Consider the following 16,494-nt stretch of genomic DNA (forward strand, 5'->3'; position numbering starts at 1 on the left):
GGTAGACATCAGGTCTGTGGCCCCACCCACAAACACAAGTTACTCCTGACAGCACAGGGGAAGTACCCTGCAGTTTGGAGCCACCTCAGGGACTACCCAAAATGAAGAAACAGAAGAATGAGGAGAACCTCAAAATAAACTACAGGAAGTAGTGACAGCTAATGAATTGATCAAAAATGATTTAAGCAATATGATGGAACAAGAATTTGGAGTAACAATCATAAAATTAATCACTCTGCTTGAAAAAAGCATACAAGATATCAGAGAATTTATTGCTACAGAGATCAAGGGACTAAGAAATAGTCATCAGGAGCTAAAATATGCTATAAATGAGGTGCCAAATAAAATGGAGGCGGCCATAGCACAGACTGAAGAGGCAGAGGAGAGAATAGGTGAATTAGAAGTTGAAATTATGGAAAAAGAGGAAACTGAGAAAAAGAGAGTTAAAAAAGTCCAGGAGTATGAGGGGAGAATTAGAGAACTAAGTGATGCAATCAAACTGAACAATATCCGTATCATAGAAATTCCAGAAGAGCCCCCAAATATATAAAACAATTAATCACAAACATAAGCAACCTTAGTGATAAGAATGTGGTAACGGTAGGGGACTTTAATACCCCACTTACAACAATAGATAGATCATCTAGTCACAAGATCAATAAAGAAACAAGGGCCCTGAATGATACATTGGATCAGATGGACTTGACAGGTATATTTAGAACTCTGCATCCCAAAGCAACAGAATATACTTTCCTCTCAACTGCACATGGAATATTCTCCAAGATAGATCACATACTGGGTCACAAAACAGCCCTTCATAAGAATAGAATAATTGAGATCATACCATGCACTCTTTCAGACCACAATGCTATGAAACTTGAAATCAACCATAGGAAAAAGTTTGGAAAACCTCAAAATCATGGAAGCTAAAGATCACCCTATTAAAGAATGAATGGGTCAACCAGACAATTAGAGAAGAAATTTAAAAGTATATGAAAACAAATGAAAATGAAAACTCAACAATCCAATCACTATGGGATGCAGTGAAGGCAGTCCTGAGAGGAAAATACATTGCAATCCAGATCTATCTCAAGAAGCAAGAAAAATCCAAAATACAGAATCTAACAGCACACCTAAAGGAACTAGAAGCAGAACAGCAAAGACACCACAAACACAGAGAAATAACAAAGATCAGAGCAGAAATAAACAATATACAATCTAAAAAAACTGTAGAGCAGATCAATGAAACCAAGAGTTGGTTTTCTGAAAAATTAACAAAACTGATGAACCTCTAGCCAGGCTTCTCAAAAAGAAAAGGGAGAAGAACCAAATAGATAAAATAATGAATGAAAATGGAATTATTACAACCAAATCCCACAGAAATACAAGCAAATATCAGGGAATGCTATGAAAAACTATATGCCAACAAACTGGACAACCTGGTAGAAATGGACAAATTCCTAAGCACCCACACACTTCCAAAACTCAAACAGGAAGAAATAGAATACTTGAACAGACCCATAACCAGCAAAGAAATTGAATCCATTATCAAAAATCTCCCAACAAATTAGAGTATGGGACCAGAAGGCTTTCCTGGGGAATTCTACAAGACAATTAAAGCAGAGATAATACCTAGCCTTCCAAAGATGTTCCAAAAAATAGAAAGGAAAGGAAAACTTCCAGACTCATTCTATGAAGCCAGCATTACTTTGATTCCTAAACCAGACAGATACCCAGCAAAAAAAGAGAACTACAGGCCAATATTCCTGATGAATATGGATGCAAAAATTCTCCATAAGATAGTAGCAAATCAAATTAAACAGTGTATAAAAATAATTATTCACCATGATTAAGTGGGATTCATTCCTGGGCTGCAGAGCCGGTTCAAAATTCACAAATCAATCAATAGGATACATCACATTAATAAAAGAAAAGAACCATATGATCCTGTCAATCGATGCAGAAAAAGCATTTGACAAAATTCAGCATCCTTTCTTAATAAAAACCCTCAATAAAGTTGGGATAAAAGGAACATACTTAAACATCATAGAAAACATTTACGAAAAGCCCACAGCTAATATCATCCTCAATGGGGAAAAACTGAGAGCTTTCCCCCTGAGATCAGGTACCTGACAGGGATGTCCACTCTCACCACTGTGGTTTAACATAGTGTTGGAAGTTCTAGCATCAGGAATCAGGCAACAAAAATAAATCAAAGGCATCAAAATTGGCAAAGATGAAATCAAGCATTCACTGGTTGCAGATGATATGATATTATACACGGAAAACCAGATAGACTCCACCAAAAGTGTGCTAGAACTGATACATGAATTCAGCAAAGTTGCAGGATACAAAATCAATGTACAGAAATCAGTTGCATTCTTATACACTAATAATGAAGCAGCATAGAGACAAATTAAAAAACTGATCCCATTCACAATGACACCCAGAATTATAAAATACCTAGGAATAAATCTAACCAAAGATGTAAAAGATCTGTATGCTGAAAACTATAGAAAGCTTATGAATGAAATTGAAGAAGATATAAAGAAATGGAAAAACATTCCATGTTCATGGATTGGAAGAATAAATATTGTTACAATGTCAATACTACTCAAAGCTATCTACACATTCAATGCAATCCCAATCAAAATTGCACCAGCATTTTTCTCAAAGCTAGAACAAGCAATCCTAAAATTTGTATGGAATATCAAAAGACCCCGAATAGCCAAAGTACTATTGAAGAAGACCAATGCAGGAGGCATCACAATCCCAGACTAGAGCCTCTAGTACAAAGCTGTAATCATCAACAGAGCATGGTATTGGCACAGAAACAGACACATAGACCAATGGAATAGAATACAGACTGCAGAATTGGACCCACAAAAGTATGGCCAACTAACCTTTGACAAATCAGGAAAGAATATCCAATGGAAAAAAAGACAGTCTCTTTAACAAATGGTGCTGGGAGAACTGGACAGCAACATAGAGAAGAATGAAACTAGACCACTTTCTTACACCATTCACAAAAATAAACTCAGAATGGATAAAGGGCCTGAATGTGAGACAGGAAACTATCAAAACACTAGAGGAGAAAGCAAAACAAAACAAAACAAAACAAAACAAACCCAAAAACCAAAAACCAAAAAACAAAAAAAACAAAAAAACAAAAAAAACAAAACAAAACAAAACAAAAAAAAACCTCTCTGACCTCAGCCGCAGCAATTGCTTACTTGACATATCTCCAAAGGAAAGGGAATTAAAAGCAATAATGAACTATTGGGACCTCATCAAGATAAAAAGTTTCTGCACTGCAAAGGAAACTATCAATAAAACGAAAAGGCAACCAATGGAATGGGAAAAGATATTTGCAAATGACATATCAGACAAAGGGCTAGTTCCAAAATCTATAAAGAACTCACCAAACTCCACACTCAAAGCAAATAATCCAGTGAAGAAATGGGCAGAAAACATGAATAGACACTTCTCTAAAGAAGACATCCGGATGACCAACAGGCACATGAAAAGATGCTCAACATCGCTCCGTGTCAGGGAAATACAAATCAAAACCACACTGAGATACCACCTCACACCAGTCAGAGTGGCTAAAGTGAACAAATCAGGAGACTATAGATACTGGAGAGGATGTGGAGAATTGGGAACCCTCTTGCATTGTTGGTGGGAATGCAAACTGGTGCAGCCACTCTGGAAAACAGTGTGGAGGTTCCTCATACATTAAAAATAGATCTACCCTATGACCCAACAGTAGCACTGCTAGGAATTTACCCAAGGGATACAGAAGTGCTGATGCACAGGGGTTCTTGTACCCCAATGTTTACAGCAGCATTTTCAACAATAGCCAAATTATGGAAAGAGCGTAAATGTCCATCAACTGATGAATGGATAAAGAAATTGTGGTTTATATACACAATAAAATACTACTTGGCAATGAGAAAGGATGAAATATGGCCGTTTGTAGCAACGTGGATGGAACTGGATATTGTTATGCTAAGTGAAATAAGTCATACAGAGAAAGACAGATACCATATATATATTTTTTTTACTCTTATGTGGATCCTGAGAAACTTAACAGAAGACCATGGGGGAGGGGAAGGAAAAAAAAAGTTAGAGAAAGAGGGAGCCAAACCATAAGAGACTCTTAAAAAGTGAGAATAAACTGACGGTGATGGGAGTGGGAGGGAGGGGATGGTGGGTCATAGGCATTGAGGAGGGCACCTGCTGGGATGAGCACTGGATGTTGTACGGAACCGAATTTGACAATAAATTTCATTAAAAAAAGACTACCATGAGATATCACCTTATACCTTTTAGAATGAATCAAATCAAAAAGAAAAGAAATAAGAGTTGGCAAGGCTGTGGAGGAAAAGCAGCCCTTGTGCACTATTGTGGGAATGTAAACTGGGGCAGCCACTGGTGGATTCGGTACGGAGGTTCTTCAAAAAATTCAAAATAGGAATACCATATGTTCCATTAATCCCACTGCTCTGTATTTACACAAAGAAAAGTCCTAATTCAAAAAGACAGAGTCACCCTATGTTTGTACAAGCATTATTTATAATACTCAAGAAGTAGGGGTGCTGGGTGGCATAGCTGGTTGAGCATCTGACTCTTGATTTCAGCCCAGGTCACGATCCCAGGGTTGTGGGACTGAGTCCCACATCAGGCTCTGCACTGAGCATGGAGCTTGCTTAAGATCCTCTCTCTCTCTCTCTCTCCCTCTCTCACTCTCTTTCTCTCTCTCTCCCACCTTTTCCTCTCACTAATACACACTCTCTCTATAAAATAAAAAAAAATAGTCAAGATATAGAAGCAACCCAAGTGTCGACTGATAGATAAATGATAAAGCAGATGTGTGTACATACAGTAGAATATTAGTTAGGCATAAAAAAGAATGAGAGCTTCCCATTTGAAAAACACGGATGGATCTAGTATGTATCCTACTAAGTGACTTAACTCAGAAGAGAGAGAGCAAATATCATATGATTTCATTTATATGTGAAATCTAACAAACAAAATAAATGAACAAAGAAACCAAGAAACAAAAGCCAGACTGCTAAAAATAGAGAACTGGTGGTTGCCACTGGGAAGGTGGGGGTGAGGAATGGATAAAATAGATAAAAAGGATTAAGATGTGCAAACTTCCAATCCAGAAGTATTGTACTTAAAACAAGTAGGTCAGGGGGATGAAAAGTACGGCATAGGAAATGTAGTCAATGATACTGTATGAACACTGTATGGTGACAGACTATGACTACACGTATTGTGGTGAGCATTGTGTGATGTGGGAATCGTTGCATCAACGTGTTGTATTCTTGAAATTCATACAACATTGTATGTTAATTATACTTCATTTAGAATAAATAAAATAATAAAAAAAATTAAAAATTAAAAAAAAATCAACCTGGGACTTATTTAGGTTGAATTGCTTAGTATCTCTCTCCCATTGTATTTCAAGGCCAGTGTGTGGACATGCTATACTTCTTGTTCTTTTTTTTTTTAAGTTTATTTATTTATTTTGAGAGTGAAAGAGACAACATAAATGGGTAAGGACAGAGAGAGGGAGACAGAGAGACAATCCCAAGCAGGCTCTGCACTGCCAGCAGAGTCTGACACAGGGTTAGAACTCACAAAATCGTAAGATTATGACCTGAACTGAAATCAAGAGTCAGGCGCTTAACTGACTGAGCCACCCAGGTGCCCCACTCCTTGTTCTTAATGCTGCTGAGAATATTTTTCTCCCACTCTATTTTGGAAACATCTTTTAAGTTTCATATTAGGGAAGTACAAACTAAATCATCCCTCACTGAGACTATTCACTTAACTACCTAGTCTCCCTTATAGATGACACCTGTGTTTTTGTTTGTTTGTTTGTTTTATATCTAAGTCTGCCATTTGGTCTCACCAATTTGACAACACATCAGGTCTTTGACTCTTTCCTGTAATGTATTTTTTTTAATCTCACTTGTCCCTAACCATATTTTGCACTTTGTTGTCATCTATAATGGAACCATATGAAATTACAAATTTGGTTAGCCATACTATTAAGTATGACATTGTATCAGTCCCTATAGCTCAAAAAGCTATGACAACAGCAATTTTTAAATTTTAACTTGTATCTCATTGTTTGCTCTTTGCCATCAGAGACTCTAATATCTGTCACTCCTTTGCCCTTATCTCCAACTACCTGGACAGATCTAACCTGCCTTTCAACATATGTGTCAGATTCCAAACTACAGGCTTAGTGATCTTAAACCAAAGACAAACAGGTAGGACAAGGTCATAATAAGTTGATCATATCCTACTCCCTAGATACTAAATCTGATGCCAAATCCACCTATGACTTTAGTCAGTTGTCAATTCCAATTTGCAAAAGGACTATGAAATGCCTTTGACATATTCTTCAAAACCTATCCTCACTTTCTATAGTAAAAAAATCTGATGGCATTATCCTGGACTTAAAAACTGAAATGTAATCAAGATAAGTTCCCATGTGAGATCTTGCACATTGTCTGGCCTCTATTTCTTTAAATGCTTATCAGATTGCAATGATCCTGTCTCTTTGCCTCCTACAGTAAATGCTTTTCTTATTGAATCTTGATATGTCCAGTTTCCCTAGTTCCCTTCCATTTTAGTCTCAGACTATCAATGATACAGATTTTTGTCCACTAGTGGATGGACACTTCCCACAAGTGTTCAAAGTTACTCAGACAATAAATTTTACCATCTAACAAAAATACACATACCCCATTAACATCCCAGCTTTTCTCACCTCTTCACAAATGCTTTTTTCAGGGTAATTTTGCTTTCATGCACAAATGCTTCTCTTTCTTTATAAAACCATTCCCTCCACCATCATTGTATGGTGTGCACCCTCCTCAGGCCAAAAACCTCACCCTTTCCAGGAAAACACTAACTCTGTGTTGAGAACTTTTACGAAAAATTCTCAGTCCTCACTTTCCATACATAATGCCTCTTCCTTTTGAGACCTCTCTCATCCCTTAGAAGAGTATGCTTAACCACCTTATAAATGTCCTACTTCTGTGACTGTTCTTTCTTATTCCCCCCATCTTTTTTTTTTGTTCCTCTCCCATAACTTAAAATTCATATTTTGAATTCCCTCTGTGCTTGCTCATTTATTTGTGTTATACTCTTTTGCTGAGAAATTTTCTTTATCCCCATATTTTCAAATACCATCTATATGTTAAAATCTTCCACATTTTTAATTTATTTTGGGGAAGAGAGAGAGAGAAAGAGAGAGGTCATGATTAGTGGAGGGAGGGAGGAAGAGAGGGAGGGAGAGTGAGGGAGGGAGAGAGAGATTGAGAGAGAGAGAGAGAGAGAGAGAGAGAGAGAGAATCCCAAGCAGGCTCTGCACTGTCAGGGCAGAGCCCAACGTGGGGTTTGATCCCATGAACCATGAGATCATTATCTGAACTGAAATCAAGAGTCAGCCACCCAGACTGAGACACCCAGGCACCCACAATCTTCTAAAAATTTAACTGTAGATCAAGCCACAACTTTAAGCTCCAGATACAAGTATCCAATTGTATTTCATATCATTTTTTGAAGTCTCTCATATGTGTATAAATACTCTTTTTATCTCAATATGCAGAGCCCAGGACTTTCATTACCATAGATGTGCCCAACAATTAACGCTAAAGGGAGTATTCTGGTTGAAATGAAAAGATGATAGACAGTAACTGTAGGTCATATGAAGCTATAAAGATCTCCAATAACATAGAACATAGAACACAGTATTATAATTTTGGTTTTTAACTCTATTTCTTATTTATTCTGACTAAAAGTTTAAGCACATTAAAACAATGTTAAATCTATTTTAAATGGAAGTCAGCATCATGGTGGCATGAGGTGTCCCTCCTTTGCAACTTCCTCTTTATTTACAATAAATAAGACATTCATACATGATCAAAAGTGACTCTGTGGAAGTGGCTGGACCCAACACCAAACTCCAAGGGAGTCACCCACATGAACATCTGCTTACAGATGTAGGCAGACAGATGTAAGTATGGGCATTGTAAAGAGCTGGATTCAGCAAACCTGCCCCACACCCTCTCAGGTGAAGTTGGGAAAAAACTAGAGTCTGCTGACTTGTACAGATACCCATGGACAAGAAAGAATTTATAGCCACACATCCTCACCAAGAGGACATGCCAAGAACCAAGAAAACTAAATGGAGAAATGTTGTCTTCAACAAATGCTGTTGGGAAAACTAGATAGCCATATATAAAGAAAAATGAATTTGTATTTCTACCTTATATCACTCACAAAAATTCATGTGACATGGATTAAAGATTAACATAAGACCTGAAACCTTAAAACTTCTACAAAAAAAAAAAAAAAAAAAACTAAAAAAACATGAAAGAAGCTTCTTGACACTGATCTTGACACTGATTTTTTTTGGATATGACACACAAAAATACAAGCAACAAATGTAAAAATCAACAAGTGAGGCTACAACAAACTAAAAAGCATTTGCACAGCAAAAGAAACAACAAAATAAACACATAACCTATGGAATGGGAGAAAATGTTTGCAATCCATATGTCAGATAAGGAGTTGAGACATATAAATAATCATCCAACTGGACAACAACAAACAATCTGATCAAAAACTGAACAGGAACTGATACAGGAACTGAACAGAACTTTTTCCAAAGGAGATATCCAGATAGTCAACAGGTACTTGAAAAGATACTCAACATCACTAATTATCAGGGAAATGCAAATCAAAACCACAATGAGACATCACCTCATACCTGTTGGAATGACTACCATGAAGTAGACAAGACGTGGTCAGTGGTGAGGAGAATGTGGAGAAAATGGAACCCTTGTGTGCTATTGGTAAAATGTAAATTGGTTCACTTAGTATGGAAATCAGTTTGGAAGTTCCTAAAACAATTTAAAAAAGAAAAAAGAAAAAGAAAAAGGAAAGGAACTACCATATGATCTAATAATCCTACTTCTGGGAATATAACCAAAGAAGATAGAGTCAGTATCTCAAAGAAAATTCTGCACTCTTACATTCAGTGAGGCATTATTCACAGGAGTTAAGATGTTAATGTTTTGTCAATGAATGAATGGATAAAGAATATGTGGTGTTTATGTACAATGGGATATTATTTGGGCATGAAAAGGAAGGCATTTGGGGCATCACTGATGTAACTCTAGGGCATTTTGCTAAGTGAGATAAGTCAGACAGAGTAAGACAAACACAATGCATGGCATCACTTATATATGAAATCTAAAAAAGCCGCACTTGTAAAAACTGAGAGTAGAATAGTGGTTAACAGGGGCAGGGCAGCAGTAGGGTAGGGACATGCTAAAGGATACAAACTTGTAACGAGTAGTAAGTTTTGGAAAACTAATGCACAAGCAGCAAAAAGGTAAAAATGAAGTATTGAAAACAAGATGAATAAAAAAGAGAATGAAGAATAGAGAAGATCAAGGGAGCCGAAAGTGAAATGGGGACACTGGGGCCCAGATCTTAAGATCTCATCCTGCCCTATCGTGCACTTCTGCTAGGTGCGTCTGTGAGGATGATCCAGTGGGGGCTAGGGGACAGCACAGTCGGGACAACTCTCCTCACCAACCCCAAAGAGCCCCAAAGAGTCTGAAGAGTGGTTACGTGGCTTGGGCAGTTTGACAGCTGTAGCCAGAGCCTCCGTTAGGTTCCATCTTTATATTTGTCATTGCTGGGTGACAGGGAGAGCCACGCTTCTGGGATTCACTGTGCACATACCGCGGGGAGTCACTACTTTTCTGCATAGAGTGTTTGCAGTAGGGCTCCACCGGGAGGCTGCTGTCCTCTACACCAGACTGTATGCGTGAATAAACAAAGCCGACCTTAAAGCAGGTTAGTAAATTCTGTTTTCCTTGTTTTCCTGAGGACCAGAGCCACAGAGCACACTTACAGAATGCTGGGAAGAACCGCTAAGACTTGTTAGCTACCGGGCATCGCAAATCCCAGATGGGTGCCCTCAAGCAGTTCTCCAAAAAATTGCTCTTCACAAGGAATAACTTGTTTAGCTTGTAAAAACTAAGGTTTCCTTTTTTTTTTCTTTTTTAATTTTCATATAGACACTAGAAAGACCTTTAGGTCATCGTAACACACTATGTTCCTATCACACCTTATTGTCGGAAAACACTGCTTGCACGCCTTCACCTAACTGGTTTTCTGGTTCTCCCAGGTTTTGGTGTCTCCTTACCTTACCTGAGATGGTCCGAGAAGGCTGACATCAGTCACCTACTGCAGTTTTGGTGCACAATGAGATGAGACAGAAAGTAGCAGGAAACAGACAGAGACAGGAGCACCTTTCGGGCACCATATTTGTTCCCTCCGTTTTGGTAAAGCCCGGAGGGTCGCTTGCTTGTTTGTGCTCAGTCTCACCCCACAGAACCTACAGCTGTGGAGTCTGTGTGCACATCCGCTCCTGACCATGGATCTCAGAGGCTCCCAGGCTGTGGGTAGACAGTGACTGCGCTTGCGCACCTGCTGGCCGGACCTCAGAGGAGCAGTGTGGGCCGTATTTGCGCATGCGCAGCAGTCTAGTGCCCACAGAAGTAAGCGTGCAGGCCTTGCACAGGTGGTGTCTGCGCATGCGTCCTCTCCATCCCCTTCAGCATGGCTCTGTCATCTCCCTCATGGCTTGGCCGGGTTTGCGGCAGATTGATGTCCCTTTCTGAGGAGGTGGCTACTGGGATGAGGACACAGTGTTGCATGATAGCTACAGGTCACAATGGACAGGAAAATTGTAAAGGCAGCCTAGGGGGTGGGGAGGCGGAAGTTCCAGGGGGCATGCAGGTGGGCTTTTGTTCAGGAGGAGGGTGGGGACGCAGAGGACACGGCTCCCGGTGGCCGCTCCACCTCAGTTCTCAGACGTCGGTGTGGTCCTGGACTGGCGGTGCCCACGCGAAGGCCCTGAGGTCAGTCCACATCTCTCTACACGGGGGGTTCCGAGGAAAGGGGCTGTGGGGTCTCCGGAGAGGGGGCATCCTGCGCAGCATAGTGAGATTGGTACAACAGAGTGGGACCATGACCTAGACCAGGGTTAGAGCCCTGAGGAGGAACCTGACCTGGACCTTAGGAAGTGCGGGGACAGCCTCATCATAATTGGATGGAGGAGTCTGCCCTGGATGGGGCGGGAATCCCCGAGGAGGTGAGGGCAGAGGAGTGTGGGGGAGAACCTGACACAGGGGAACCCTGAGCAGGACAGGGGAGGATCCAGACTGTGGTCAGGGTTAGGTTGATCCTGATCCAGAGCAAGGAGGAAGGGGACATAGGTCTACATGGAAAAGCCTTCCGAAGGGTGGAGTAGGTGAAAAACTCAGATAAAGTGGTTGTCTTTGCTCAGATAGAAGTGATGGACACTTTTCTTGGGCGTAGTGAGTCCACAGTGAAAGTAGTGAGCTGTTTTAGGCCTGAAGTCTGTGAGAGAGTCAGGAGCCAGCAGGGACTGTGTGCACAGTTGTGTGTCATTCACTACACAAGGTCGTGCAAGTCATTCACTGCACAAAGGCAGCTGGCTGAGGGGTGAGGGGAGGGGTCTGCAGTCTGGCCTGTGCTCTGGGCTGTGTGGACGTCCTGGTGCTGGGGATGCCTTCCTCTGGCTCTTACACAGGCACCACATGCTGACAGACTGTATAGGGCTGGGGGCCGAATCTGCCCAAAGGACTCCTCTGTCTGAATCACAACGCTACAGGATGTGTGTGCTCATGAGCTCCTTGTGTGGGGAGGCTGGCTGCAGGAAACTGTCTAAGTTTAAGGGCAAGAAGTAACCTGCCTCCCCTTCTTGGTGTGTTAGTGACAGGCAGCCATGGACAGCGACCTGAAGTTGCTGTGTGATGGCTCCCGAAGCTTCCAGATGTTGCACATGTTCAACAAGTCTGTGGGGAAGCTGCAGGGGCTGCTGTGCAAGGGGGAGTACGCCCTGCTGAAGCACTTGCTCATATTTGAGAGTGACTTTATACAGGTGAGGTGCCCCACCCCTTCCTCCTCCCTCCCTTTCATTCTTTTCTGTCCACAGCAATTTATTGAAGACCTGCTACATGCTGAGTGCACAGAGAGTCTTCAGTGACATCTCCAGCAGGTAGAGGAGACATACAGTTGTTCTGTTTTGTTTTTTTCACTTACTTATGTACACACCCAGTTTTAACAGGTGGCTGATCCCTCCCATACTTGCATCAGAGGTATTATTGTTTAGAGGAAAACAAAAACCAAACATGAATATGGTTTACTCTTCTGGACACACTTCCCTTGTTGCATTTCCATTTCTCCCCAGTTACCACTATCTCAAATTTGGTCATTATTCTCATGCAGGTTTTGTCCTTTCCTATATATTTACTTATTTTTTAAAGTTTACTTATTTATTTTGAGAGAGAAAGAGCAGGGGACAGGCAGAGAGAGAGAGAGAGAGAGAGAGAGAGAGAGAGAATCCAAGCAGGCTCCACGCTGTTAGTGCAGAGCCTGATGTGGGGCTCAAACTCACAACCGCAAGATCATGACCTGAGGTGAAACCAAGAGGTGGAAGCTTAACTGACTGAGCTGCCCAGATGCCTCTGTCCCCTTCTATATGCTTACTAAATGTTTTATGACTCTGGGAGGCACAGTGCAGTCTTCTCATGTTGTACATATGGATGTTCAACATGATTTCACACGGGCTGTGCCATTTGCAGCTTGCTTTTTCTCGTTCGGTGTGTCGTAGGAACTTGAGGCTCCACAGTCCTTCTTATTTTTCTGATTCTCTCCAAAAAACAATTTGGTGTCCATTTCCTGTGAGCCTTACAACAACGTTCCTATGCAGGCACAACAGACATCCCCATTTTGCTCAGGAGCAAACTGAGTTCCAGAGAGTAAAGTGAGTTTCTCAGACCATCAGGTGGCTGAGGCCCAGGTTTTCTGGATTTCAGCTCAAGGAATTTCTAGTCTGTACTGGTTTCTGGATGAAGGTGTGGGTCATGGCAGAACAAACCAGATGTTGGGTGTGAGCAACTACACACCTTGTGAGTGTGAGAGAGGAGGGGAAAGGAAACACATGAGGACCAGCCAGGGAGCTGCATGATTTATCATTGATTCTCAACCTCGACAAGTCCTTGGAATTACCCGCAAAGGGTAGGAAACACTGTACCCAGGACCCACTCCCAAGATTCCTGTGGAATGATTCAGGCTCTCTGGGCAGCAGACGCTTCTGAGCTTCCAGTTGATTGAAATGTACAGGCAGGATTAAGGATCAGTAAACACATGCAGACACAGACACAAATGATTAATCTTGCTCAACTATTTGACAGTTTGGCATAAGCAGTTGCATTATGCCCCTTTATCCTTAAATTCTTCATGCATCTTCTCAGAACTTGGACTTTGCTTGTGCAACCATGATGCAATTTGTTGAAATTTGATATTGATAGAATGTGTGTTACATTTTCTCATTTGTCTGAATAATAGCTGTATTTCCTAATCCAGAATCATGGATTACACTTGATTGTCACACCTCTTTAATCCTTTAGTCCAGAATGATCCCTTTGCATTTCATTGTTTTTTTGCATTAGAATTTTTGAGGTGAAAAAGCTTTTTAAAAATAAAAATTAATAAAACGTTCATTTTGCACAAACTCTACACTTGATCTTACGATATTTTGGGGGGGGAAATTCTAAATTTGTTTACTTAGACACTTACTGAGAAATGCTCGAGTTATGTCCAGTGTCTTATTGTTGAAATTATGGTGATGAACAACTTTGTGTGTGTGCAAGTAAATGTAGAATACATTTTCAGAAGTTGAATTGCTGGGTCTTAGGCTGTGCATGTTTTTGTTATTTTACTAGTGATCACATGCACTTCTAGGAAGGAAAATAACACATGCACCTTGAGGAAGGGGGGTTTGGCTGCTATGACAGGTCAGATTGCAGAGGGAGATGTGAATCAGTTCTGTTGATACAGGGCTTGAACTACCTGTGAGGGAACGCTATCATCCCTTTGAGTTCTTGCCACAGGCCAATAACTGCGGTGGCCACTTTATTTAGGAGCAGAGCAGAGGAGTGCAGATGCAAGAGAATGTAAGATAAGGCCCTTTTCCTGTTTCTTCCAACAACAGATCAACAAAAGAGGAGAAGTGATTGATGTGCACAACAGCGTGCAAATGGTGACAGTGGGCATTGCATACACTAGCCAAAACCTAACAATACCTGATATCGTGTTGCTGGCACAGCCAGCTGTGAGCTATGCAGTCAGTGCCAGAAATGACCAAGATACCCATGGAAAGGGCTTCAAGTCCACAAAGAGCTTGGAGCTGACCAGGTGAGTCCAGGAATTTTAGTGCCTCCCTGTAAGATGTATCCAGGAGGAACATGACCATCAAGCACATGGTTCCCCATAACACAGAGCCCTCCGTGGCCAGACCAGTAGCGGTGGGGTGGATTCAGAGGAGGAGAAATCAGACACAGCTATAGGATCCACAAGGCTTTGTTGGGAAAGTGGTTGTTGATTAGGTAGGAAGGGTTATGGGAATAAGACTGGAAGAAAAGCTGGGAACAAATAGTAGGAGGCCTTGCATGGCAGAGTCAGTGAGGGGTTAATTCCTACAGTCTTGGGAGGTGGTCAGGAGACATCAAGGTTTTTTTTAAATTTTTTTTAACATTTATATATTTTTGAGAGATAGAGAGTGTGTGTGAGCAAATGGGGGAGGGGCAGAGAGAGAGGGAGACACAGAATCTGAAGCAGGTTCCAGGCTCTGAGCTGTCAGCACAGAGTCCAACATGGGGCTCTAACTCATGAACCATGAGATCATCACCTGAGCCGAAGTCTGATGTTTAACCAACTGAACCACCTTGATGCCCCAGGAGCCATCAAGCTTTAGTCAGGAGTGCGATGAGTTAAATGATGTACCCTGAATTCAGACTGCACCTGTCAGTGCTAAGGAGGTGGATGTGAGGGCTGAGATCAAGTGGACAGGACTCATGGAATGCTTCAAGAGTGGATTAAATTCTGACTAGCCCTAGAGATCCCCTTACTCCTCCTTCCCATCTACCCCAACCTAATCCCCCACTTTGCTCCCCAACAGGCTGCTTCCTTTGAAGTTTGTGAAGATATCCATCTACAATTAAAAAAAAAAAAGTTCCACTTGAAGCTTGTCACTGGACGCTCTTTTTACCTACAATTGTGCATCCCCCAGATGCAAAGGAAGATCTGTTTGCATGCTGGGAAGACTTAGTGTACCTGCGGAGACCACCAGTAGAGGCTTACAGTGGGACCCTGGCCCAGCCGGCGGGTAACATCATCTCCATTCCTGTGCTGGAGGGGGAGAACAAGAAGAAACCAGCAGTAAGTCTCTGCAGAGACTCTTGGAGGAGGGCCAGGGTGATTTGGAAGAGCTGCTAAGTCTCCTCCAGGCTTCTCTCTGAGGCTTAGCGGGAGAAGGCATTTCATTTGGAAGGATTCAGGCCAAATAAGGCACCGTGTATAGACCTTCCTACCTTGGAAAGGTTCCAAATGCTTCTGAATATCTGTGGTCCCTTAGATGTCACCTCCTCTAATCTCCTACCCAGTGTTGTAATGCCCTCAACAGCATCCCCGCTGTCCAGTGCATTCTGGAACGATGACCATGACAGCCCAGGCAATCTGATCTGCTGTGGGATACTTTCAAATAGTAGAAAGTCTTTCCTTGATTTCTGTATACATCTGTGGCCTGGCAGCATGCCCTGTGTATATGTGCACATTTTGTTCTTAAGCATAAGACTGTAAAATGGCATAGCTCTTGACCAGCAGCCTCACTTTTAGGAATCTGTTTTGCAGAAATGCTAAGATGTGTATGAGATAAAAGTGTGAGGATGGTCGCTGGTGAATGGTAGTGGTTCTTTTCTGGCAGTGGAACTATGCGCAAAAAGTGGGGTGAGTGCTGTGGGGGTGCAAGAGCAGGGATTACTGCATCTGCTGGACTTGATGACCTCAAAGTCTCTCCTAATTATAATCTTGAGTGGTTTGCTTCAGGAAGGCAAGTGACAGTCTTCCAGTCTCACTTACGCTCTTCTCTGCTTCCCTGTTTTCTCCACTCGGCACAGGCCATGGAGCTCCACAGAGAAGGGGACCAAGATTGGCTCAGCATCCAGAGCCTTCCCATGGTTGCTGATGTGTCTGCAGCCACGTCTGTTGCTTACACTGGTGGGGAAGGAGTCCAGCAGCATGGTTCCCACACACGCTGTGTGCTGAGGAATACACGGTCTTTTCTGATCCCAGCACCCACAGGGCCTGGCTGCTTGGCAGCTCCAGGGGCACTGGTAACTCTCAGGGGCAGCAGTGTGGTTTCAGGAGGGCATACCATCAGCAGATCTGTTACAGAGACCACTGAAGGCCCGAAAATGGAAGCCTTCATGTCAGCCCTTCAGAGGGAAGGTGATGTGAGCAGAGTCTCCCAGCTCCAGGCGGAAGCCTCAGGGCAGAGAAAGGAAAAGGAACAAGCTCCCACCC

The 16,494-nt window shown here is 41.9% G+C and overlaps 1 protein-coding gene across 1 annotated transcript; it reads left to right on the plus strand.

Annotated features, from left to right (window-relative positions):
* Positions 1–11,854: 11,854 nt before the first annotated feature.
* Positions 11,855–15,629, plus strand: LOC106974587 (Golgi-associated RAB2 interactor protein 6-like). Its single transcript, XM_053217924.1, has 4 exons — positions 11,855–12,010; positions 14,126–14,328; positions 15,117–15,351; positions 15,576–15,629. Exons 1-4 carry the CDS (start codon positions 11,855–11,857, stop codon positions 15,627–15,629), a joined length of 648 nt encoding a protein of 215 aa, XP_053073899.1.
* The last annotated feature ends 865 nt before the right edge of the window (positions 15,630–16,494 follow it).

Source organism: Acinonyx jubatus, chromosome A1, assembly GCF_027475565.1.
Source record: "Acinonyx jubatus isolate Ajub_Pintada_27869175 chromosome A1, VMU_Ajub_asm_v1.0, whole genome shotgun sequence".
In the NCBI taxonomy this organism is placed as follows: Eukaryota; Metazoa; Chordata; class Mammalia; order Carnivora; family Felidae; genus Acinonyx; species Acinonyx jubatus.